This window comes from Balaenoptera borealis, assembly GCF_965194805.1.
Source record: "Balaenoptera borealis genome assembly, chromosome: 20".
NCBI classification, from domain to species: domain Eukaryota; kingdom Metazoa; phylum Chordata; class Mammalia; order Artiodactyla; family Balaenopteridae; genus Balaenoptera; species Balaenoptera borealis.
Window position 1 is genome coordinate 23339226 of NC_138879.1, and position 26603 is coordinate 23365828.

A 26603-nucleotide genomic window follows, 5' to 3' on the forward strand; every position below is an offset into this window, starting at 1 on the left:
GTGTATATAGAAGTCTCTTATTAGATATATGATTTACAAATATTTTCTCCCATTCTGTGGGTTATCTTTTTACTTTTTGTTTGTTTGTTTGTTTAAATTTATTAATTTATTTATTTGGCTGTGCCAGGTCTTAGTTGTGGCATGTGGGATCTTCGTTGCGGCATGCAGGATCTTTAGTTGTGGCACAGGGAATCTTTAGTTGTGGCATATGGGATCTTTAGTTGCGGCATGCAATCTCTTAGTTGCAGCATGCGGAAACTAGTTCCCTGACCAGGGATCAAACCCAGGCCCCCTGCATTGGGAGCAGGACAAATTCTTGGAAAGGCACAACTCTCCAAGACTGAACCAGGAAGAATTAGAAAATATTAAAAGACCAATCACAGGTAATGAATTTGAAACTGTAATTAAAAATCTCCAACAAACAAAAGTCCAGGACCAGATGGCTTCACAGGCGAATTCTAGCAAATATTTAGAGAAGAGTTAACACCTATCCTTCTCAAACTCTTCCAAAAAATTGCAGAGGGAGGAACACTCCCAAACTCGTTCTATGAGGCCACCATCACCCTGATACCGAAACCAGACAAAGATATCACAAAAAAAGAAAATTACAGACCGATATCACTGATGAACATAGATGTAAAAATCTTCAACAAAATACTAGCAAAAAGAATCCAAGAACACATTAAAAAGATCATACACCATGATCAAGTGGAATTTATCCCAGGGATGCAAGGATTCTTCAATATACGCAAAACAATCAGTGTGATACACCATATTAACAAATTAAAGAATAAAAACCATATGATCATTTCAATAGCCGCAGAAAAAGCTCTTTACAAAATTCAACACCTGTTTATGATAAAAACTCTCCAGAAAATGGGCATAGAGGGAACCTACCTCAACATAATAAAGGCCATATATGACAAACCCACAGCAAACATCATTCTCAATGGTGAAAAACTGAAAGCATTTGCTCTAAGATCAGGAACAAGAAAAGGATGTCCACTCTTGCCACTATTATTCAACATAGTATTGGAAGTCCTAGCCACAGCAATTAGAGAAGAAAAAGAAATACAAATTGGAAAAGAAGTAAAACTGTCACTGTTTGCAGATGACATGATACTATACACAGAAAATCCTGAAGATGCTACCAGAAAATTACTAGAACTAATCAATGAATTTGGTAAGGTTGCAGAATACAAAATTAATGCACAGAAATCTCTTGCATTCCTATGCACTAACAACAAAAGATTAGAAAGAGAAATTAAGGAAACACTCCCATTTACCATTGCAACAAAAAGAATAAAATACCTAGGAATAAACCTACCTAAGGAGGTGAAAGACCTATACTCTGAAAACTATAAAACATTAATGAAAGAAATCAAAGATGACAGAAACAGATGGCGAGATATCCCATGCTCCTGGATTAGAAGAATCAATATTGTGAAAATGACTATACTACTACCCAAAGCAACCTAGAGATTCAATTCAATCCCTATCAAACTACCAATGGCATTTTTCACAGAATTAGAACAAAAACTTATATTTGTATGTATGTAAACACAAAAGACAGAGCTGGAGAAAGAAAAACAGAGCTGGAAGAATCAGGCTTCCTGACTTCAGACTATACTGCAAAGCTACAGTAATCAGGACAGTATGGTACTGGCACAAAAACAGAAATATAGATCAGTGGTACAGGATAGAAAGCCCAGAGATAAACCCACACACCTATGGTCACTTAATCTATGACAAAGGAGGCAAGAATATACAATGGAGACAAGACAGCTTCTTCAATAAATGGTGCTGGGAAAACTGGACAACTTCATGTAAAAGAATGAAATTAGAACATTACCTAACTCCATGCACAAAAATAAACTCAAAATGGATTAAAGACTTAAATGTAAGACCGGACGCTATAAAACTCTTACAGGAAAACATAGGAAAAACACTCTTTGACTTAAATCACAGCAAGATCTTTTCTGACCCATCTCCTAGAGTAATGAAAATAAAAACAGAAATAAGTGAATGGGCCCTAATGAAACTTAAAAGGTTTCGTACAGCAAAGGAAACCATAAACAAGACAAAAAGACAACCCACAGAATGGGAGAAAATATTTGCAAATGAAGCAACAGACAAAGGATTAATCTCCAAAATATACAAACAGCTCATGCAGCTCAATATCAAAAAAACTAACAACCCAATCAAAAAATGGGTGGAAGACCTAAATAGACATTTCAGCAAAGAAGACATACAGATGGCCAAGAGGCACATGAAAAGATACTCAACAACACTAACTATTAGAGAAATGCAAATCAAAACTACAATGAGGTATCATCTCACACTGGTCAGATTGGCCATCATCAGAAAATCTACAAACAGTAAATGCTGGAGAGGGTGTGGAGAAAAGGGAACCCTCTTGCACCGTTGGTGGGAATGTAAACTGACACAGCCACTGTGAAGAACAGTATGGAGGTTCCTTAAAAAACTAAAAATAGAACTACCATATGACCCAGCAATCCCACTACTGGGCATATACCCTGAGAAAACCATAATTCAAAAAGACACATGTACCCCAGTGTTCACTGCAGCACTATTTACAATAGCCAGGAAATGGAAACAACCTAAATGTCCATCGACAGATGAATGGTTTAAGAAGATGTGGTATATATAATGGAATATTACTCAGCCATAAAATGAAATGAAATTGGGTCATTTGTAGAGATGTGGATGGACCTAGAGACTGTCATACAGAGTGAAGTAAGTCAGAAAGAGACAAACAAATATTGTATATTAATGCATATATGTGGAATCTAGAAAAATGGTACAGATGCAACTATTTGCAGGGCAGGAATAGAAAGGTAGATGTAGAGAACGGACGTGTGGACACGGGGGAAGGGGAGTGTGGGATGAATTGGGAGATTAGGTTTGACATAAATAGACTAACGATGTGTAAAATTGATAGCTAGTGGGAACCTGCTGTATAGCACAGGGAGCTCAGCTGGTGCTCTATGATGGCCTAGTTGGTTGGGATGAGGGGGGAGGGAGGTCCAAGAGGCAGGGGATGTGTGTATGCATATGCCTGATTCACTTTGCTGTGTGGCAGAAACTAACACAGCATTGTAAAGCAATTATACTCCAATAAAAAAAAATAAAGTGTATCTTTAATACTGTACATACTAGTGTATTTATAGTGAAATCATATGATGTTGCGGTTTGTTCGGGGAAAAGAGGATGAATACAGATAACAACAAGATTTGCCATGTGCTGATAATTGTTGAAATTCGGTGGTGGTATGCAGGGGTTTATACCATTTTTCTCTCCATTTTAATGCATTTTTGAAAATTCCCATTAAACATTTAAGAAAATAGAAAAACAGCTGTCTAGAAATGATTATTCACTATTTTTTTCTTTGTAGATGTTTTCTAAATGTTCTTCAATAATATTAGTTTTTTTCAGGATGACATTTTCTGATTATTTTTAGTAATAGAAGAATATTTTCATAACAGAGTCAGGTTTGAAATAAACCACATTGTCAAGCTTTAAGATCTGCAAATTAATGTTAGAAATGTAAACTATTGATCACATGCCTGTAGAAGCACAAAACTGTAAAACAAAGTCAGTAAAGCATTACTTGGCAAATGTAGCAGACTTCATTGTTCTGCAGTTTTTCAAGCTTTATCAGTGTGGTAATCAATTCCTGCTTGATAGCCTTTGTCTTAGGCCAGTGAGTTTCTCTTCTTGTGTTTTTGGGTAAGATAGTAGAAAATGAATTGTTCTCTGCTGTGGTGATTAGTCACAAGGACAATAAGGAATATAAAATACACAGATGCAAGAATAGTGAAGCTCATGTTGAATAAATGGTTGTGTTCTACTACATTTATACAATTATGCATGATATTTTGGGCAGTGAGTAAAATTCCTTCACGTGGCGTACTTGTTTGGCTATTATTTCATCTAATGGTTTATTTGTTTTAATTTACTTATTTTTCTTGTTTACAGACAAAATATTACATGCTCTTATAAAAAAAAGAAACAAAACAAAACAGAAACGTTACTGAAATACTTCTAGAATCCTGCCTGTTAGAGAGCTTACTACTAATGGCCTGATACACAGTCTTTCAGATACTTTTTCATATATGAGTATATTTTAAATTAATGAAATCATAATGTATGTAGTATGTTGTAGCATGACTTTATTTTATTATTTTTTTAAAAACATTTATTTATTTATTTGCCTGCACCGGGTCTTAGTTGCAGCATGTGGGATCTTTGTTGCCGCCTGCAGGATCTTCAGTTGCGGCATGCGTGATCTTTTAGTTGTGGCATGTGAACTCTTATTTGCAGCATGTGGAATCTAGTTCCCTGACCAGTGATCGAACCCGGGCCCCCTGCATTGGGAGCACGGAGTCTTAGCCATTGGACCACCAGGGACGTCCCTACATGACCTTATTTTTAACTGATAAGACATCTTGGACATCTTTCCTTGTCCACACTGAGCAGTTGGATCATAACCACCTGTAGGCAAAAGGTAGTTAGGAATTGGTTTGAGGCCTCAAGGGGAGTTTGAAAGTCAAGGCCCATCCTGGGTTCATCCGCCCTTCCTGATTTCTCATTACAATAGGAAGTACCCCCAACCACCTGGGGGAAGGTTCCCAAATAATCAGTTCTTTAAACCTTCCCACCGCCACCCCCACAGGTGTATCAGACTGCTTGTAAGAAGTGCTGCTGTGCTGGCCTGTAATATTTGGAAAAAGTCTCTCAGGGTATTTGTGATTATAACTGCCTCAATCCTAAGATGGAGAATGATTGCTTAAGAGAAGCTCAAACATATGCTTACTAGAAGCGTAAGACCTTCTTCATTCTTTTTATTAATTTTTTTCCCTGCTGCCACCGTGGACCTTTCTTCATTCTTTAAAAAAAAAACTAAAGTAAATAATAGAAAACTAAATACATTAATGTAAAAAATAACCATCTACATACTATGAAGGGTAAAATATTAGCGGTTTATTTCTACTTAAAATATTTATCTTAAGTAAAAGATACAGAACATTAAAGATAAAGGGAAAGTCACCTTCTGGGAGAGAAGTGGTACTGGAAGGAGAACAAAGGTGACAGCATGAATTTGGTTTATGTCCTTCTATTTCTTGTTTTTAGACATTCACTACATATATGTATATCTATAAACTATATAGAGTATTGCTTTGGGATTATTTTGAGGATAAATAGTTTTTTCTAAATCCTGTTACATTTTCATATAATTTTGCAGTTTGCTTTTTGTATTCAATGTTTTTTAGATCCATCCATGATGTACATACATATGTATCTAGTTGTTTTAACTGCTGTGTATTCCATCATGTGAATATCACTGTTCATTCTTCAACTGATGAAAGTTTTGAGTTATTTCCTATATTTTACTACATAATATACTATAGACATTGAATGTGGTAACATTCAGTGCATACCTAAGAGCTTCTCAAATATATATACTTTATTAATCTATTTTTTTATTTTTAATGTTTCAGATATATAGCATTAATAGTTCAGCATCTGTATACACTACAGAGTGGTCACCACAGAGTGGTCACCACAAGTATAACCATCCATCACCATACAGTTGACCTGCTTCACCCATTGCACCCACCCACAATCCCCTTGCCTTGTGGTAACCACTAATCTGTTCTCTGTATCTATGAGTTTGTTTTTATTTTATTTTGCCTGTTCATTTGTTTTATTTTTTAGATTCTACACATGAGTGAAATATGGTGTCTTTCTCCATCCAACCTATTTCACTTCGTATAATACCCTCAAGATCCATCCATGTTGTTGCAAATGGCAGGATTTCATTCTTTTTGTGGCTGAGTAGTATTCCACTGTATGTATGTATATGTATGTATGTGTATATATATGTATTATATATATATATATACCACATCTTTTTATCAGTTCATCCATTGATGGATACTTAGGTTATTTCCATATCTTGGCTATTGCAAATAATGCTGTAATGAACACAGTGGTGCATTTATCCTTTTGAAATAATGTTTTCATGTTCTTCAGATAAATACCCAGAAGTGGAATAGCTAGGTCATATGGTAGTTCTATTCTTATTTTTTTTGGAGGAATCTCCATACTGTTTTCTGTAGTGGCTGCATTGAAGATGTATACTTCGATGAAGAAATAAAGATGCCAATTTTTAAGATATGTGTTTGTAAACTTAAAAAGATATGGCCACATTTCTTGTCAAAAGGGGTGTAGTGATTTATATTCCCACCAGTAGTGTATAAGAGTTATTTTCCTGTATTTTTGCCAACACTCAATACTGTCAGACTTTCTGGGTTTTGCTGCCACTCTGATGTGTGTGAAATAATCTCTTGTTTTAATTTGCTTTTCTCAGATCACTAATGTGATCCTTTTCTATGAATTGCCTGTTCAGTTTCATTTACTCATAACTGGCAACAACCTGTGTCTGGATAGATCTAAATTATACTTTACAATAGTTTTATAGTATTCCCTCTAAGATCATCAATGGCTACTAAGACCATTGGGTGAAAAGGACTGGGGAATCTGTAGTTTAAGAGAGTCCTAAGAGATATATCATCCAAATGCAACATAAGGACTTTGTTTGGATCCTGACTATAAAAGCATTTGTGAGACAACCAGGAGAATCTGCATAGTGACTGGATATTCCCTGTTATTTCATTAAGGATTGGGAAATGGTTCTATAAATGATTATTCTTAATAATAGCTAATATTTAATGAGTGTTCACATTTCCCCAATTGTCTCATAAATGTAATTTTATAGTTGGTTGTTTCAGTTAGGGTTGAAAGAAGATGGTCCACATATTTATACTTGGTTTAAGATGCCTCTTAAGCATCTCTTAATCTGTAACTGTTCTCCTTTTCTACCCCCTTGTTATTTAGCTTTGAAGAAATGGAGTCATTTGTATTAGAAATTTTTTTCCACATTTGGGATTGGGGGGGCGGGGAATCACATCCCTCAGGCATTGTTTAATAATATGGTTTATCCTCTTATTTCTTAAAAGATACTACATTGAAAAACAATTACATTTAACTGAACTTAACTGATAGCAATGATTATTTAAAATAATGGAAATATTTTCCTTCCCCCACTCTGCAGAGTAAATGGGGGGTGGATAATATCTGGCTGGATTCTGAGCAGTAAGTCAGCCTTTTATTTGGTGGTATTTTTTAGAGAACTACTATATTCAAAGTTGCTTTTTTAAAGGTTGTGGGTTTTTGTTTGTTTTTGTTTTTTGTCTCTTGACATCTTTCTCCAATAAACAACAGTGTCTAGGGATTTTTTTTTTTTTTTTTTTTTTTTTTAAATTTAGGGAGCTTGCCTTTTCAAAGTATTTGTTTTTCTCCAGAACAGTGGGGCAAAACAGCCCCTATAAGCCATCTGGACTTGAAACCATTTTGCTTGTTCTTTTTAGATCCTGACGTGAGTGTGTATTGTCTACTGCCTTTTTTTGTTTTGTTTTGTTTTAAACAGTGTCTGGTTGCTCCCAGGAGAGTTCTGTCTGGAGTTACGTTTGTTGCTGGCTAATTAGTTATTGAGAGGAGAAGGGGTATCCAGTGAAGATGTATTTATAACACATACTAAAAAAGCCCATTCATGGGCTCTTATCCCACTCCCAACACTTTTTTAAAAAAGCGTGAGAGAGAAACAGAGAGGGAGAGAGACAGACAGAGGGGTTGGCGGGAGATGTGTGCTCTACACCAGCATATCTGAGGGATCTAACAAACTCTCCTATGCTTGGAGAGAGTAACCAGAATTCTCCAGGGGTAGGACGGTTTTGTAATTTGAAAAACTGCCCCTCACTTGCCTTGATTTTGATATTGCCCTACCTCCACCATTTGTCAAATGTAGTGGAGGGTGACGATCTTTATAAAGTTATGCCTCTGGCAGAAGTTGTCACATTAAATCAATTATGAATGTTTATAGGCTTCTTATGAGCATTCATTTACTTTTTTTTTTTCTTCTTTAAAATGTCTCTGGCTAGGGTAGAGCCTCCAAAATTCTAATTACTTTGCCTAAAAATGCTGTGTTTTTTTGTTTGTTTTTTTTGTTTGTTTTCTTTTTTGGCTGCGATGCGTGGCATGGGGGACCATAGTTCCCTGACCAGGGGTTGAACCCACACCCTCCGCAGTGAAAGCATAGAGTCTTAACTACTGGACTGCCAGGGAAGACCTTACACTACTTAAGAATAAGGCTGTTAAAGAAAGATAAAGTCATCCTAAATCCCACCACTGCTAAACAGCCATTTTAATATATGCCTCCAAAGCTTTTCTTTTTGCCTACTTCTTTTTCCTCCAGTTTGTAAATGTAGGATCACACTATATATAACGTTATATATCAAAGCTCTTAAAGTATGATAAAAGTAACACTCTTTTCATACATTCTTTAAGGACTTTGATCCACGTTGCTAACTTCCACGTGGGTTGTACCAGTTACACTCCTAATAATGAGATACCTTTACAAATAAATATTCCATATGGTACGCTTGAATACCTCACAGGTAGCTCACCTTGATATTAAAAATCAGTTCTATTATATTACCCATACCTCTCCCCCGTCTGTTTATCCTAGGTAAGCGATACCACCATCCTCACCATTGGCCAAATCAGAAAGCTAAACTTTTTCCTGAGCTTTCCTTCTCTCTTCTCCTTTACATTCATTCAGTCACCAATCCTGTTTATTTACCTCCAAAATATCTTGAATTCTTCCTCATCTCTCCATCCTCACTGCTACTGCACGTAATCATCTCTCATTACTGTGGTAACCTTTGGTCTCCCTTCAAATACTCTTGTTCCCTTCTCAGCACAGCCCATTCTCCGTATCCTCACAGACTGAGCTTTTCAAGGTATGAGTGGATTTAAACATCCTTAATGTGATCCAGTATCCTGTAAGGCCCTATATGATTTGTTCTTTATCTACGTTCCATCCTCATCTCAGGCCATTCTTTCTCCCAAATCTCTAAGCTTGGCCATTCTGGACTTCCTTGGTTTCTTTCAGCTTGATGAACTTTTTGCGCTTTACGTTATAAACTTTTTTTTTTAGCCTTCAGGTCTCAGTTTCAATGTCTCAGGAATGTCTTCCTTGAGTCATATCAAGTTAGTTTGCCATTATACACTTTTCGGATATCTTGTACTATTTCTTGTGTCATGTGATTACAGTGTGGTTGTATTGTGTGTGAACTTGAACTATAATTTTTTAAAGTCTCATTTTGTATTCAGAGTTTGAAATGTTAACTCCTCATTTCAGAAAGTCTTGGCAAGTATCACATCATATATAAGCCTGAGCCTGAGACTGAGTTGTAAACCAAGGTTGTGTTGTTATCCCATGTTGATGTCACTTAGAAAGTAACAGACTCTACTCAATACTCTGTAATGGCCTCTATGGAAAAAGAATCTAAAAACAGAGTGGAATATATGTATATGTATTACTGATTCACTTTGCTGTACACCTGAAACTGACACAACACTGTAAATCAACTATACTCCAAAAAAAAAAAAAAATTGTCTCTCTGAAAATAAAAACAAATGGTTAAAAAAGTGTTTTGCAGTTTTCAACTTTTTTTAAAAATTTATTTTATTTATTTATGGCTGTGTTGGGTCTTCGTTTCTATGCGAGGGCTTTCTCTAGTTGTGGCAAGCGGGGGCCACTCTTCATCGCGGTGCGCGGGCCTCTCACTATCGCGGCCTCTCTTGTTGCGGAGCACAGGCTCCAGACGCGCAGGCTCAGTAGTTGTGGCTCACGGGCCCAGTTGCTCCGCGGCATGTGGGATCTTCCCAGACCAGGGCTCGAACCCGTGTCCCCTGCATTGGCAGGCAGACTCTCAACCACTGCGCCACCAGGGAAGCCCTCAACTTTTAACTCTATGAAAAAGACACAGTTCTCTGTATTGTGAAACATGTAATATAGTGTACTGATTTGATTTATTTACCAAATAAACTATGACTGCTGCTGCTGCTGCTGCTGCAAAAAAGTAACAGAGATACCAGCCATCCCTTACCAGCATTAACCTCATCTGGCAACTTTTGTGTTAACTTATCTTCACAAATCAGTCTTTTGTCAGTTACTTTTTTTTTTTTTTTTTTTTGGCTGTATCATACAGCTTGAGGGATCTTAGTTCCCTAACCAGGGATTGAACCCGGGCCCCCTGCAGTGAAAGTGCTGAGTCCTAACCACTTAGGCCACCAGGGAATTCCCGTCAGTTACACATATTTAAAGTCTGTTTTCTTCTGCCAAATTTCAAGCAATGGAGCATAGGGAGCAGATCTGTTTTGTAAGCTACTACATTCTCAGCACCTTAGAATACTCAAGTTGTGTGTTGAAAGGGTGGATGGATAAATGGAATCTTATTTGCCCACTTATTCCCTTTGTGAGTCAGAGGAGAGATTCCCCAACATATTCTTTGGCTAATGGTTTACCCGTTACATCATTTACTGAAATTCCAATCCCGAATTTTATCTCCCTGGACATAACGAACATGCCGATCTTTATGCCTCTATGCCTTTGCATGTGCTGTTACCTCTGCCTGGAGTGTCTTTACCCCGCTTTGTTAGATTAACTGTTTCTTTTAAAGTCAGTTGAAAGGGCTTCTCTTTTTTTAAAACAGATTCAGCTGCTTATTTCTCTACGTTTCTCTTCCCCTTATACTTGCTTGCATTGTAGTACTTAGCATGTTATGTTGATAACTGTTTACTGTGTTTCTTTGGTGGCTATCATGAAGTAAGTGCTTGGACTGGTTGGGTGGATAAAGAATTTTTAGTTAATATGTTATTTAAGTTAAGAGTAAATCTTATGAATGTCATTACCTAGTAGTTTGTAAGAAATATCTTTGTACTACCTCACTGCCTATTCTATATTTCTGCCGGCATCTGGAGAACAGTCATTGTAAATAAGTGTGTGGTTTTATTTAATTGTGACAACAATTTTTCTTTGACTAGAAAGTGATAGAATGAGCTATGTTCCTATTTTTATATTATCTCAGTTTGTGTGTTAAGCTGAAAATACAGGAGTAGAAAGCAGACATGTTTTTTGAAGTAAGTTAAGAAGACTTTAAAACAAGAGTCAGACGTGGTTGTAGTCTACAAAGTTACAAAGAGGTTCAGCAGTACTCACATATGCTAACTAGCCCACCTAAGATCTCTGAGCATAGAAGAGAAGTAGAAAGGCTTGTTGGAGAACTTTCTACTTAGTGTAATCCATGCCAGCTATTGCCTGATTATTTTCACTATAGTATGAGAAGGTTAGGAACAGAAAAAAGAAACAGTTCTCATTACCTCCCTTATGCTCTACCTCTAACCCACACCCAGGAAAAAGGACTCTATTAGGACCAGGAATCTAAACCTTTTTCTGCTAACAGTCTTATTTTAGCAGCTGATTGAATTTCATGGCACCTTCTCTATTTCTATTCCAATTTTCTTTTTCTTAAATTTTTATGTTTCTCACTTTCATATTATTGCGAAGTGCCATATAGAACCAGGTCATCTTCTGAAGTTTTTTGTACTTATTATCAGTATTGTGTTTTTGAGTTACCCTGCCCTATAGCAACGTCTGTTCCCAAGGTTATCTATGTTATCAGGGATATTTCACAAAACAGTGGCTAAAAACTAGCCTGTTTGACAGATAAGTTTCTTGGATGACAATTTAGATAATTTCAATCATTTGTTACTTTTTCTTGATTACTCTTTGAAGGCTATTAAGAAGTGTTTATCAGGACTTCCCTGGTGGTCCAGTGGTGAAGAATCTGCCTTCTGGTGCGGGGGACGCAGGTTCGATCCCTGGTCGGGGAACTAAGATCCCACATGCCGCGGGGCAACTGGGCCTGCACACCACAACTACTGAACCCGAGTGCCACAAACTACAGAGCCCACGCGCCACAACTAGAGAAGAAAACCCGTGCGCCACAACTAGAGAGAAGCCCTTGCGCTGCAATGAAGAGCCCGCGCGCTGCAACTAAAACATCCCGCCCTGCGTGCTGCGACGAAGACCCGATGCAGCCAAAAATAAAAATAAATAAATAAAATAAATAAATAAATATTAAAAAAAAAAGAAGTGTTTATCCTACCAGGCTTTCAGTGCCCTGTGTGATCTATTAACATACTTTATCAGAACTGAGGCATATTTATTTTTGTTGTGCAATAGTGATTAGCATTTTAAATGAAGGTGGCAGCTGTACATTTCCAAACCAAGATTTAATACACATTTAAAATTGGGATTTTCTGGAGTTCCCTGGTGGTCTAGTGGTTAGGATTCGGCACTTTCACTGCCACGGCCCGGGTTCAATCCCTGGTCGGGGAACTGAGATCCTGCAAGCCGCGTGGTGCAGCCCACCTCCTCCAAATAAACAAACAAACAAAATGGGATTTTTCAAGAGAGAAATTTTAAAACTTATTTTTAAAAATCAACAATCAACATTTATAATTTTTATTAAATGGGGAAAATCATTCTTGATTTCTTATAGAGCTTGAAGATGCACTGAAATTGAATGAATAGTTTGCTTCATATATATTTTTTAATACTTTGTAATTCTTCTCATTTATTTATTTATTTATTTTTGGCTGTGAGGGTCTTCGTTGCAGCGCACGGGCTTAGTTGCCCCGAGGCATGTGGGATCTTAGTTCCCCGACCAGGGATCGAACCCACATCCCCTGCATTGGAAGGCAGATTCTTAACCACTGGACCACCAGGGAATTCCCTGCTTCATATATTTATTTTCTTGGGGAAAGGTCTATATTCATAAGATTCTCAAAGCAGTTCATGATTCCAAAAAGCTTAAGATCCACTGTTTAGAATAAGAAAGGAAAAAACATATACCCTTGAGAGAAACAGTTCATTTTGACGTCTCTAAGTTTATCTGTTTTAATTTGCTTGAAGGAGAGGCCTGGGATTATGTATTTGCTTTGGAATATTTTCATTATTTCCAGTCATTTCCTGTGAAGGGAAACTGCAGAAACAAGAGATTTCCATTTGAAGATAAATAACCCTGCCGGTCCAAAAAACGGTCACATCATTTTGGGGAAAAAAAAAAATCTCTCTTCTTTTGCCCTGTTTACTTAGGGTGATATTTACTTTAAGTAATAAAATGTGAAAAAAGCGGAAGCTTGAACCATCTAGGTGTAGGTCGGCTTGAAGAGTAAGCATATAGTAGTGACTGCTAAATAGTTTTGGATTATTCATGCCCTTATGCAGCCAAACTGGGTCGCTAAGAAATGAAGCTGTGTGTCTGTGACGATATTTCTTCTATCATTCAGAAAGGAGTTCTGAAAAGGCGGGATAGTGGTAAAGTTGGATTTTTTCCTAGCTTTATGGAGAAATAATTGACATATGGTGTAAGTTTAAAGTGTACAACTAATGATTTGATAAAGGTATATGTTGCAAAATGATTACCACAAAAAGTTAGTTAACACATTGCCATCACTTCACATACTTTTTTTGTGTGTGGTGAGAACTTAAAAAAAAATCTACTCTTAGCAGCCTTCAAATATACAATACAGTAGTATTTTTAACTATAGTAACCATGCTGTGCATTATATCACCAGGACTTGTAAGTGGAAGTTTGTACCCTTTGATCACCTTCACCCATATCCCCTGCGTCCACTCCCTGCCTCTGGCAACCACCAATCTGTTAGGGGTAAAAGTTTTGTTAGGAGTTTAATAGCACAGCATTTTAGGTGTTACTTGGTAAACATCTGCTGTATGTTCTTTAAAACAACATTTTATCCATAGCACACAAGCCTGAAATAAGACTTTCTGGTTATTTGCCCAGATATGGCAGTTCCGTTAGCCAAGGGAGCATCATTTTCAAAGCAGGCCAAAAAATAATTACATTTTCTTATTAATTCTTAGTCTTTGCTTCTGTCCCCAGGTAAAATGTTGAAATAACTTACTCAGACTTCATCAGCAACATCCTGTTACATAATGCTGCTTTTCTGTTCAGTGTAACCTTTGTGTCATACGCCTGCATTCAGTTTGTAGCCAGTGAACACCCTTGGAAGGCAGGGATAGTGTGATACTCACAGTCATATTCCATGTGCCTGGCACATAGTAAGTAGTCGTTTCTTTCTTTCTTTTTTTTTTTTTCCTCTGTGCCACGTGGCATACAAGATCTTAGTTCTCCGACCAGGGATTGAACCCGCGCCCCCTACAGTGGTAGCGTGGAGTTGTAACCACTGGCCCGCCAGGGAATCCCACTCCTCCCCTTTTTAAAGTAGTTATTTCTTGAGTGAATGAATGATTTGTCAAGTTTACCTCTTTTCTTACATTTACTATAACCTTTACTCCTTTATGTAATCATTTTTAGATTAATATTCTACAAAAAATAAACAATGACAAATATGGAATATTTTCACAGAAAAGTAGAGGGCAGGGGTGCTAAATGTGGGGTTTGTGGAAGGGCTTAAAGGGCCTCTGAGCCTCTGAGAAAAATAGGTAGAATTTGGGTTGGGTGAGGGCATTTCTTCTGGGGGACCATGGTGCATGGATATATCAAATTCCCAAATCAGTCTGTGGAGCTCCAAATGATTAAGAACCAGTGTTTCAGATGTTGGAGGTTTCAAGCTTCAAAGATAAGAAAAATATTGGCTAATAAAATGAGAAAATAAAATGGTTCTTGAGGGAAAGTAGCTGAATATATTAGGATGCTTTTAGTTTCTTGTGATAGAAACGAACTCAAGCTTATATAAAATAGAATTTATTGGTTTATGTCACTGAAAAAATAAAACAATTGGGAAATGCCAGCCTCAGGAAATATTGAATCTAGGAACTCAAGTAGTATCTTTAATTAGGGTTTTTCCCCCCTTGTTGTTTTCCTTTAACATTGGCTTTGTTTTCAGGCATGCTCTTTTCCACCTGTTGAAAAGGATGTCCCTCTGCAGCTTAAGCCTGCTAGATTCTTAAGAGTTTGGGATTCCAGAGGAAGAGAGGTAGTATTCTTCCTAAAAACTGGCAAATGTCCCAGAGAGGACTCTGATCAATCTGGTTCAGGTCATATGCCCACCCGTAGGGAGATGGAGTCCTCACGATTCAAATTGCATGGACTGAATAGATTTCGCATGAAACTGGGGAGAAGTTCCTCAAAGGAAGACAGTGTGTACAAGACAAAAAACAATGTCCAGTACAGTGATTGAAAAGTTTCAGGACAGGGACTTCCTTGGTGGCACAGTGGTTAAGAATCTGCCTGCCAATGCGGGGGACATGGGTTCGAGCCCTGGCCCAGGAAGATCCCACATGCCGCGGAGCAACTAAGCCTGTGTGCCACAACTGCTGAGCCTGTGCTCAAGGGCCCGTGAGCCACAACTACTGAGCCTGCATGCCACAACTACTGAAGCCCGCACGCCTAGAGCCCGTGCTCCACAACAAGAGAAGCCACCACAATGAGAAGCCCGCGCACCGCAACGAAGAGTAGCCCCCGCTCGCCACAACTAGAGAAAGCCTGCGCACAGCAACAAAGACCCAACACAGCCAAAAGAAATAAATTAAATAAATAAATTAAAAAAAAAAGTTTCAGGACAGATAAAGTAGGTAATAGACAGCCAATTTCATATTAAAACTAGAGTGTATTTAGTGATATCTAAGTTTATTTGTGAACTATCCAATTTTCTCTATGGGTTTTAGTTTTTTTACTGTGAAAGTTTTTTCATTTATTTATTCATTCATTTGTTTAACAAATATTTGAGCACCTGCTATGTGCCATCATCATTCTTTGCACTGGGAATAACAACAGCAAGCAAAACAAATCCCTGCCCTCATGGAACCTACATTCTAGTGAGGCAAGGCAGATAATAAATAAGATAAATTACTAAAATATATAGTATGTTAGATGAGGATAAGTGCAATAGAGAAAAAAAGCAGGAAGGGAAGTAGGGAGTGGGTATTGCAGTTTTAAATATGATGGGCAAAAAAAGTCTTAGTAAGAAGCTGACATTTGAACAAAGATGTTAAGGAGGTGAGGATGAGCAAGCTATTTGGATATCTGGGGGAAGAGTAGTAGAAGATGATGTCAAAGAAGTAAGAGGATGATAGATTGTATTCGTCCTGGGGGGCTCTGGTAAGGACTTTGGGAGAACGCAAGCAATCAGAGGATTTCAAGCAGAGGAGTACACTGATCTGATTTTTTTAAAGGGTCACCCTAACCACTGTATGGAAAATGCATTGTAGAGGTACAACGGTGGAAGTAAGGAGGCCAGTTAGGAGGCTATTGCTACCGCACTAATCCAGGCAATAGATAATGGTGGCACAGACCAGGATGGTGATGGAGATGATGAAAAGTGGTCAGATCTGAAGGTAGATTTGCTGTTGAATTGGATATCATGTATTAGAGAAAGAGTAGAATTTTGGGCCTGACCAATTGACCACAGTAATTTAATGAGCTAGCTAAGACCAGGAGGAGCAAGCTTTGACATGTTAAGTTTAAGGTTCTTATTAGACATTCAGATGGAGTTGTCCAGAAGGCAACTGGACATTACAAATCTGGAATTCAAGTCTGGGCTAGAGACTGGGCTAGAAATTTGGAGGTTGTCAGCATTCATTTAGTATTTAAAGTTTTGAAATTGGACGAGATCACAGGGAATAAGAATAAACAACGAAGAGAAAGAGTTGTCCAGGGACTGAGCTTGCCAGTGTTAAGAAGGTGGGGACAAGAGGAAGAACAAACAAAGACCAAGAAGGAGCAGCCAGCAAAGTGGAAGGAAAACAAGGAAAAAACCCAATTGGGAGAAAAAAAAGTTTTAAGGAGGAGCGAGTGATCAGTTGTCAAATGATGCAGATAAAACAATTTAAAAAACAAGATGAAGACTGAGATTTATTGATAATCTCTCCATGATGAGAGTGATTTTAGTAAGTTAAATTTGATTGGTGGAAATATTTCTAGCACATGGTTCAGGTAATTTAGAAGACTGTTCATTAATCAAATAATTGTTTAAATATATTTATTGATATTCCATCCTTTAGTTTTCTCCTTTACATATTATATACAAAATTATGTAAAAAATTATGTATTGAACTCAGATGAATATGTAAGTATACTAGTTAAGTTAAAGGATTTATATATTTGGAGTAGGTATATTTTTTTTTTAACAGTAATTCTGCTTTTTTAAAAATTTAATTATATTTATTTTTTTATACAGCAGGTTCTTATTAGTCATCCATTTTATACACATCAGTGTATACATGTCAATCCCAGTCTCCCAATTCATCACACCACCGCCCCCACCCCCCCCCCCGCTGATTTCCCCGCTTGGTGTCCATACTTTTGTTCTCTACATCTGTGTCTCTATTTCTGCCCTACAAACCGGTTCATCTGTACCATTTTTCTAGGTTCCACATATATGTGTTAATATATGATATTTGTTTTTCTCTTTCTGACTTACTTCACTCTGTATGACAGTCTCTAGATCCATCCACGTCTCAACAAATGACCCAGTTTCGTTCCTTTTTATGGCTAAGTAATATTCCATTGCATATATGTACCACGTCGTCTTTATCCATTTGTCTGTCGATGGGCATTTAGGTTGCTTCCATGACCTGGCTATTGTAAATAGCACAGCAATGAACATTGGGGTGCATGTGTCTTTTTGAATTATGGTTTTCTCTGGGCATATGCCCAGTAGTGGGATTGCTGGGTCATATCGTAATTCTATTTTTAGTTTAAGGAACCTCCATACTGTTCTCCATAGTGGCTGTACCAGTTTATATTCCCACCAACAGTGCAAGAGGGTTCCCTTTTCTCCACACCCTCTCCAGCATTTGTTGTTTGTAGATTTTCTGATGATGCCCATTCTAACTGGTGAGAGGTGATACCTCACTGTAGTTTTGATTTGCATTTCTCTAATAATTAGTGATGTTGAGCAGCTTTTCATGTGGTTCTTGGCCATCTGTATGTCCTCTTTGGAGAAATGTCTATTTAGGTCTTCTGCCCATTTTTTGATTGGGTTGTTTGTTTTTTTAATATTGAGCTGCATGAGCTGTTTATATATTTTGGAGAATAATCCTTTGTCCGTTGATTCATTTGCAAATATTTTCTCCCATTCTGAGGGTTGTCTTTTCTTCTTGTTTATGGTTTCCTTTGCTGTGCAAAAGCTTTGAAGTTTCATTAGGTCCCATTTGTTTATTTTCGTTTTTATTTCCATTACTGTAGGCGGTGGATCAAAAAAGATCTTGCTGTGATTTATGTCAAAGAGTGTTCTTCCTATGTTTTCGTCCAAGAGTTTTATGGTGTCCAGTCTTACATTTAGGTCTCTAATCCATTTTGAGTTTATCTTTGTGTATGGTGTTAGAGAGTGTTCTAATTTCATTCTTTTACATGTAGCTGTCCAGTTTTCCCAGTACCACTTATTGAAGAGACTGTCTTTTCTCCATTTTATATCCTTGCCTCCTTGTCATAGATTAGTTGACCATAGGTGCATGGGTTTATCTCTGGGCTTTCTATCCTGTTCCATTGATCTATGTTTCTGTTTTTGTGCCAGTACCATATTGTCTTGATTACTGTAGCTTTGTAGTATAGTCTGAAGTCAGGGAGTCTGATTCCTCCAGCTCCGTTTTTCTCCCTCAAGACTGCTTTGGCTATTTGGGGTCTTTTGTGTCTCCATACAAATTTTAAGATTTTTTGTTCTAGTTCTGTAAAAAATGCCATTGGTAATTTGATAGGGATTGCAGTGAATCTGTAGATTGCTTTGGGTAGTATAGTCATTTTCATAATATTGATTCTTCCAATCCGAGAACATGGTATATCTTTCCATCTGTTGGTATCATCTTTAATTTCTTTCATCAGTGTCTTATAGTTTTCTGCATACAGATCTTCTTTCTCCCTAGGTAGATTTATTCCTAGGTATTTTATTCTTTTTGTTGCAATGGTAAATGGGAGTGTTTCCATAATTTCTCTTTCAGATTTTTCATCATTAGTGAATAGGAATGCAAAGAGATTTCTGTGCATTAATTTTGTATCCTGCAACTTTACCAAATTCATTGATTAGCTCTAGTAGTTTTCTGGTGGCATCTTTAGGATCCTCTATGTATAGTATCATGTAATCTGCAAACAGTGACAGTTTTACTTCGTTTCCAACTTGTATTCCTTTTATTTCTGTTTCTTCTGTGATTGCCATGGCTAGGACTTCCAAAACTATGTTGAATAATAGTGGTGAGAGTGGACATCGTTGTCTTTTTCCTGATTTTAGAGGAAATGCTTTCAGTTTTTCACCATTGAGAATGATGTTTGCTGTGGGTTTGTCGTATATGGCCTTTATTATGGTGAGGTAGGTTCCCTCTATGCCCACTTTCTGGAGAGTTTTTATCATAAATGGGTGTTCAATTTTGTCAAAAGCTTTTTCTGCATCTACTGAGATGATCATATGGTTTTTATTCTTCAATTTGTTAATATGGTGTATCACATTGATTGATTTGTGTATATTGAAGAATCCTTGCATCCCTGGGATAAATCCCACTTGATCATGGTGTATGATCCTTTTAATGTGTTGTTGGATTCTGTTTGCTAGTATTTTGTTGAGAATTTTTGCATCTGTATTCATCAGTGATATTGGTCTGTAATTTTCTTTTTTTGTAGTATCTTTGTCTGGTTTTGGTATCAGGGTGATGGTGGCCTCATAGAATGAGTTTGTGAGTTTTCCTTTCTCTGCAATTTTTTGGAAGAGTTTGAGAAGGATGGGTGTTAGCTCTTCTCTAAATGTTTGATGGAATTCACCTGTGAAGCCATCTGGTCCTGGACTTCTGTTTGTTGGAAGATTTTTAATCACAGTTTCAATTTCATTACTTGTGATTGGTCTGTTTATATTTTCTGTTTCTTCTTGGTTCAGTCTTGGAAGGTTATACCTTTCTAAAAATTTGTCCATTTCTTCCAGGTTGTCCCTTGTATTGGCATAGAGTTGCTTGTAGTAGTCTCTTAGGATGCTTTGTATTTCTGCCGTGTCTGTTGTAACTTCTCCTTTTTCATTTCTAATTTTATTGATTTGAGTCCTCTCTCTCTTTTTCTTGATGAGTCTGGCTAATGGTTTATCAAGTGTGTTTATCTTCTCAAAGAACCAGCTTTTAGTTTTATTGATCTTTGCTATTGTTTTCTTTGTTTCTATTTCATTTATTTCTGCTCTGATCTTTATGATTTTTTTCCTTCTGCTAACTTTGGGTTTTGTTTGTTCTTCTTTGTCTGGTTCCTTTAGGTGTAAGGTTAGATTGTTTATTTGAGCTGTTTCTTGTTTCGTGAGGTAGGCTTGTATAGCTGTAAACTTCCCTCTTAGAGCTACTTTTGCTGCATCCTATAGGTTTTGGATCATCATGTTTTCATTGTCATTTGTCTCTAGGTATTTTTCGATTTCCTGTTTGATTTCTTCAGTGATCTCTTGGTTATTTAGTAACGTATTGTTAAGCCTCCATGTGTTTGTCCTTTTTACATTTTTAATTCATTTCTAATCTCATAGCGTTGTGGTCAGAAAAGATGCTTGATATGATTTCAGTTTTCTTAAATTTACTGAGGCTTCTTGATCTGTGACCCAAGATATGATCTATCCTGGAGAATGTTCCATGAACACTTGAGAAGAAAGTGTAATCTGCTGTTTTTGGATGGAACGTCCTATAAATATCAATTAAATCTACCTGGTCTATTGTGTCATTTAAAGCTTATGTTTCCTTATTAATTTTCTGTTTGGATGATCTGTCCAATGGTGTTAGTAAGGTGTTAAAGTCCCCCACTATTATTGTGTTATTGTCGCTTTCCTCTTTTAGAGCTGTTAGCAGTTGCCTTATGTATTGAGGTGCTCCTATGTTGGGTGCATATATATTTATAATTGTTATATCTTCTTCCTGGATTGATCCCTTGATCATTATGTAATGTCCTTCCTTGTCTCTTGGAACATTCTTTATTTTAAAGTCTATTTTATCTGATATGAATATTGCTACTCCAGCTTTCTTTTGATTTCCATTTGCATGGAATATCTTTTTCCATCCCCTCAGTTTCAGTCTGAATGTTTCCCTAGGTCTGAAGTGGGTCTCTTGTAGACAGCATATATATGGGTCTTGTTTTTGTATCCATTCAGCCAGCCTGTGTCTTTTGGTGGGAGCATTTAATCCATTCACGTTTAAGGTAATTATCGATGTGTATGTTCCTATGACCATTTTCTTAATTGTTTTGGGTTTGTTTTTGTAGGTCCTTTTCTTCTCTTGTGTTTCCCACTTAGAGAAGTTCCTTTAGCATTTGCTGTAGAGCTGGTTTCGTGGTGCTGAATTCTCTTAGCTTTTGCTTGTCTGTAAAGCTTTTGATTTCTCCGTGGAATCTGAATGAGATCCTTGCGGGGTAGAGTAATCTTGGTTGTAGGTTCTTCCCTTTTATCACTTTAAGTATATCATGCCACTCCCTTCTGGCTTGTAGAGTTTCTGCTGAGAAATCAACTGTTAACCTTATGGGAGTTCCCTTGTATGTTATTTGTCGTTTTACCCTTGCTGCTTTCAATAATTTTTCTTTGTCTTTAATTTTTGCCAATTTGATTACTATGTGTCTCGACGTGTTTCTCCTTGGGTTTATCCTGTATGGGTCTCTCTGCACTTCCTGGACTATTTCCTGGGTGGCTATTTCCTTTCCCATGTTAGGGAAGTTTTCGACTATAATCTCTTCAAATATTTTCTCGGGTCCTTCCTCTCTCTCTGTATTCATTTCTTTTTATTCTTTTTTCTTTATTCTGTTACGCAGCAGTGAATTCCACCATTCTGTCTTCCAGGTCACTTATCTGTTCTTCTGCCTCAGTTATTCTGCTATTGATTCCTTCTAGTGTATTTTTCATTTCAGTTATTGTGCTGTTCATCTCTGCTTGTTTGTTCTTTAATTCTTCTATATCTTTGTTAAACATTTCTTGCATCTTCTTGAACTTTGCCTTCATTCATTTTCCGAGGTCCTGGATCATCTTCACTATCATTATTCTGAATTCTTTTTCTGGAAGGTTGCCTATCTCCACTTCATTTAGTTGTTTTTCTGGGGTTTTCTCTTGTTCCTTCATCTGGTACATAGCCCTCCGCCTTTTCATCTTGTCTATCTTTCTGTGAATGTGGTTTCTGTTCCACAGGCTGCCGGATTGTAGTTCTTCTTGCTTCTGCTGTCTGCCCTCTAGTGGATGAGGCTATCAAAGAGGCTTGTGCAGGTTTCCTGATGGGAGGGAGTGGTGGTGGGTAGAGCTGGCTGTTGCTTTGATGGGCAGAGCTCAGTAAAACTTTAATCCACTTGTTTGCTGATGGGTGGGGCTGGGTTTCCTCCCTGTTGGTTGTTTGGCCTGAGGCGACCAAACACTGGAGCATACCCGGGGTCTTTGGTGGGGCTAATGGCAGACTCTGGGAGGGCTCACGCCAAGAAGTACTTCCCAGAACTTCTGCTGCCAGTGTCCTTGTCCTCACGGTGACACACAGCCACCCCCCGCCTCTGCAGGAGACCCTCCAACACTAGCAGGTAGGTCTGGTTCAGTCTCCTATGGGGTCACTGCTCCTTCCCCTGGGTCCCGACGAGCACACTACTTTGTGTGTGCCCTCCAAGAGTGGAGTCTCTGTTTCCCCCAGTCCTGTCGAAGTCCTGCAATCAAATCCCGCTAGCCTTCAAAGTCTGATTCTCTAGGAATTCCTCCTCCCGTTGCCGGACCACCAGATTGGGAAGCCTGACGTGGGGCTCAGAACCTTCACTCCAGTGGGTGGACTTCTGTGGTATAAGTGTTCTCCAGTTTGTGAGTCACCCACCCAGCAGTTATGGGATTTGATTTTATTGTGATTTTGCCCCTCCTACCGTCTCATTGTGACTTCTCCGTTGTCTTTGGATGTGGGGTATCTTTTTTGGTGAGTTCCAGTGTCTTCCTGTCGATGATTGTTCAGCAGTTAGTTGTGATTCTGGTGTTCTTGTAAGAGGGAGTGAGAGCACGTCCTTCTACTCCGCCATCTTGAACCAATCTCTATGTATTTTCTTTGGAATGCCTATTATAATGAAGTGGAAACACTTTCATAAGTATTATTTTGTCATCTTTTGCCTTCTATATTTGGAGACACTTTAATAAATATTATTTTGTCATCTTTTGCCTTCTATATTTGGAGATTTTAAACCTTAATTATTACTTTTTTTTTTAATTTTTTGGCTGTGCTGTGCAGCATGTAGGATCTTAGTTCCCTTGACCAGGGATCGAACCCGTGTCCCCTGCAGTGGAAACATGGAGTCTCAACCACTGGATCACCAGGGAAGTCCCCTAAACCTTAATTTTTATAGAGAAACTAAATATCAACCTAAGTTCATGATTCTGAGATCTTCTTGAGTAGTTAATGCCTAGTTGTGATTCTTGATACCAAGAAACATGGGTTTATAATGTTAAAAATTTTTCATTTATCTAATGAAAATAATGTATTTTTCTTCTTTATTAGAAATTCATTGAATTTGAAGACTCTCAAGAACAGGAAAAAAAGGATTTACAGACCAGAGTGGAATCTTTAGAATCTCAAACAAGACAACTTGAACTCAAGGCCAAAAACTATGCTGACCAGAGTAAGTAAAATATGTTAAAGAGTGGAATGACTCATCCTGACATTTGACTACGGTTCCAGATACATGCTTGGAATTGTCACCCCACACTGAAGAGTGAGACCTGGGAGCTTGGTTTATTCTTTATTGTTCACATTTTCATGTGGTACCCATGTCTGCAGAAATTACTAAGTCAGACACCTATAGGACTCTCTTCTTCAATTTAGCTCTCAGCTTTTGTTTGTAGCTTACATTGTATAGTAGTTAACATTACGCTGTATCCATTGTGCAGGATTGTGGGGTGTGTACATGTGAATCATTTGTTCAAATTTTGATCAGTTACACAAAGTTCCGTTGGTTTCTGTGTTGCTTTGAAATTTAAAAATATAAGAGAAACTTTAGCTTTGAAGTATGTATAAGAAATTTACTGAATTCTTTTTCATTCCTTTCTAATGGAAAACTGAGGACATTTAGGGGAATAGAACGATGTTTTTCAGAATCATTTCATTTTTAATATAATTTCATATATTCTTGATTCAAAAATAGTTATTGTTTCAAATTCCAAGGACTTCTTCCCCTTTTTGTCTAATGAAAGTGGACCTAATTAAGTCAAAATTCAAAAAAGAAACTTTGTGGCATATTTTCATGTTTGATTCAGGCAGATCACTCTCCAGTTTTCCCTCCCAGGATTGTAAACTTCTAGATGGCCTGCAGTTACTCTTCCCATACCACCCATGAAGGTTACATAGTGACACCTGCTGTAAAAGGACTGGCATTCATGAAGGATAACCTTCACTACCAGGCTTAGAGTGTGTATGATAACTGGCTGCTCCCTTTAGGACTCTGGAAGAGTCCAATAGAGCTAAACCTAGAATCACTGGGAATCTGGAGTTTTGGCATTCTAGAATTCAAGGAGAACTCAAATGGCTATTAAGCAGATGTCATAGAAGGGAGCCAATGGATATTTGGTAATGGAATGCCACCAGAGTGAGACAAAACGAGCCATGTGTCATGTCTTTGTTCTTTTAGGCTTGTAGATACCTAGAGTGCTGTACCCTTCCTTTGTTAACAGTGAATCCTAACTTGATTGCGTTTTCATATCAGGGACTATATAGTATTTTAGAACAAAGCACTGAAGGTGCAGTTGTGACAGAACCAACCTCATTCTTGTACCAAGTACGTTTACCTCTTGACTTCTGAGGAGTATCAAGTTTTGGATAAGGAAATTTTCTTTTGACTTAGAAAGGAACTCCTTGTCTAGAATCTTTTGATGCTCTAAATAATCTGCTTCTATGATAGGAAAATATTAAAGGAAGAATTACCTTGTACTTGATATAGTAGCTTTTTAAATTAAGATCGTTATCCAGTCCAATGAGTCATACCTACCTTTTTTGGAATTGTCATGTTCTTTGGTGTCCATTCTCTCATTTCTCTCTCAGAAGTACTGATTACCATGTTTCCTATTTTAATTCAAAATAATTTTTTAAAAATAAGGTGTCATTTAAAAATAATTGATAATTCTCTATGGAAGGGATGAGTAAATTACTCACCAAGTATTGGATATGGTCTTGAGCTATATTTGATCTGAGAACTTTATTTTTGTTATTAATATAATATTCTTTCAAGAATTTCTCCCTCTGGATGTCTGCTATCCCCCTTTTTCCCCCTGCTATTCCATTTTGAAATAAATCTTGTTGTCTGAGTAACAGTTAAAGAACTTAAAACTGTGGTTAATCAGAATTGACCATTGAGATGCACAAAGCTGAAAATCTCTTGGTCCATGAGCTAAGGCTATAATGAGTCTCCTTTTATTTATGCTTTGGAACTTACTCCCTTCTCCTTTGATACCTTGGAATCTTTTTCTCTTTTCCATCTAGTTGTTTTCCTCGCTCTTCTATTTTTTTCTAAATGAATATAATATGAAATCTAAATATGTCTAAAAATTTTCTTCTGAGTCTTTATTTTACCACATTTTAAACATCTGAAAAAAATTGTGGGGGGTTGGTGGAAATAGTTTGACTTTTTTCATTTTACCGCCTTAGTTTTCCCTTCCCTAGATCGCCAATATGAATCAAAGAAAGCCCCTTTATTTTTTAAAAAGGTTGTGGTAGGAAGTAATCTTTAAGAATCATCAATGCCCTATCCTATTGGAAAAACAGGACTGGGAATATGTTTTTTAAAAAGATGAAAATATATTTAAATGGATGTATGTCAGAGTATATTAATTCTTTTTTTGTATGATAGGATACAGAATATCTGGACTTTAATATTGTAATTTTGGTTTTTTAAGACTGTATAGTGATTTTTATTAGATTTATTGTAACCCCACATTTTTTTTTAACTTTTTAAATGTTTTAAATGTGTTTTTTAGTGTTCTGAACATCTGTATTTAAATAAGCATTTAAGGCCAAAGAAATTACTGATGATGATACCTATAGAGAGGAAGGATGCATGCAGTTTTTTGTGTTTAGTGCTATTTTTTGAGTGCTGTATGATAACAATATTGTCCAATTTCCATGTTTGTTTTTATAAATATGTTAGAGTCTTTAACTTTAAAAGACTGTCAGTTCTGATTGATGTGTTTTAGGGCACATATCCCTTTTAAAAAGTAGCCACAATGAAAGTCCAAGTTCTGCTTTGGGACTACTTCTTATGTTAAAAGGGGAAATTTTGGTTGTAGTTACTTGCTATTTGAGAAGCAAGAAAAAGTCAAGAAATAGGAACTGAATTAAAGAACACACTTGACAGCTTTTAATAGTATGGAATCTATCAGGTTGTTGTGGTATGATTTTAAAATTTTTGATGATATAAAAAATTTGTTATAATTTTATGGTCATGTTTGATTTTGGATATTTCTGGTTGCTCTCCTTTCAAAATTTGAACTACATAAGAATTATTTTGGCTTTTCCAACATAAATAAAGCAATTTTTAAAAGGCCACATATTGTTCCTTATCTGGGTATAATAGTAATACTTCTTGGTAGTTAACATCTTGTAAGGCTTAAGGAAGAATCTGAAATATATGTGGAGTGGAATAAGGAAGTTGTGGATTGAGGCCTTTAGTGCTTTTCAGCTGTGTAAGGTGTAA

At 37.1% G+C, this 26603-nt stretch overlaps 1 protein-coding gene across 4 annotated transcripts in view; it reads left to right on the plus strand.

The window, feature by feature from the left end:
- SPAG9 (sperm associated antigen 9) overlaps nt 1-26603 on the plus strand; it is a 152320-nt gene that overhangs the window by 19409 nt on the left and 106308 nt on the right. For all 4 annotated transcript variants that reach the window (XM_082372551.1, XM_082372552.1, XM_082372553.1 and 1 more), the window contains exon 2: nt 23420-23540. In XM_082372551.1, the coding sequence (XP_082228677.1) occupies nt 23420-23540 (121 nt within the window). The remainder of the gene's footprint in view (nt 1-23419; nt 23541-26603) is intronic.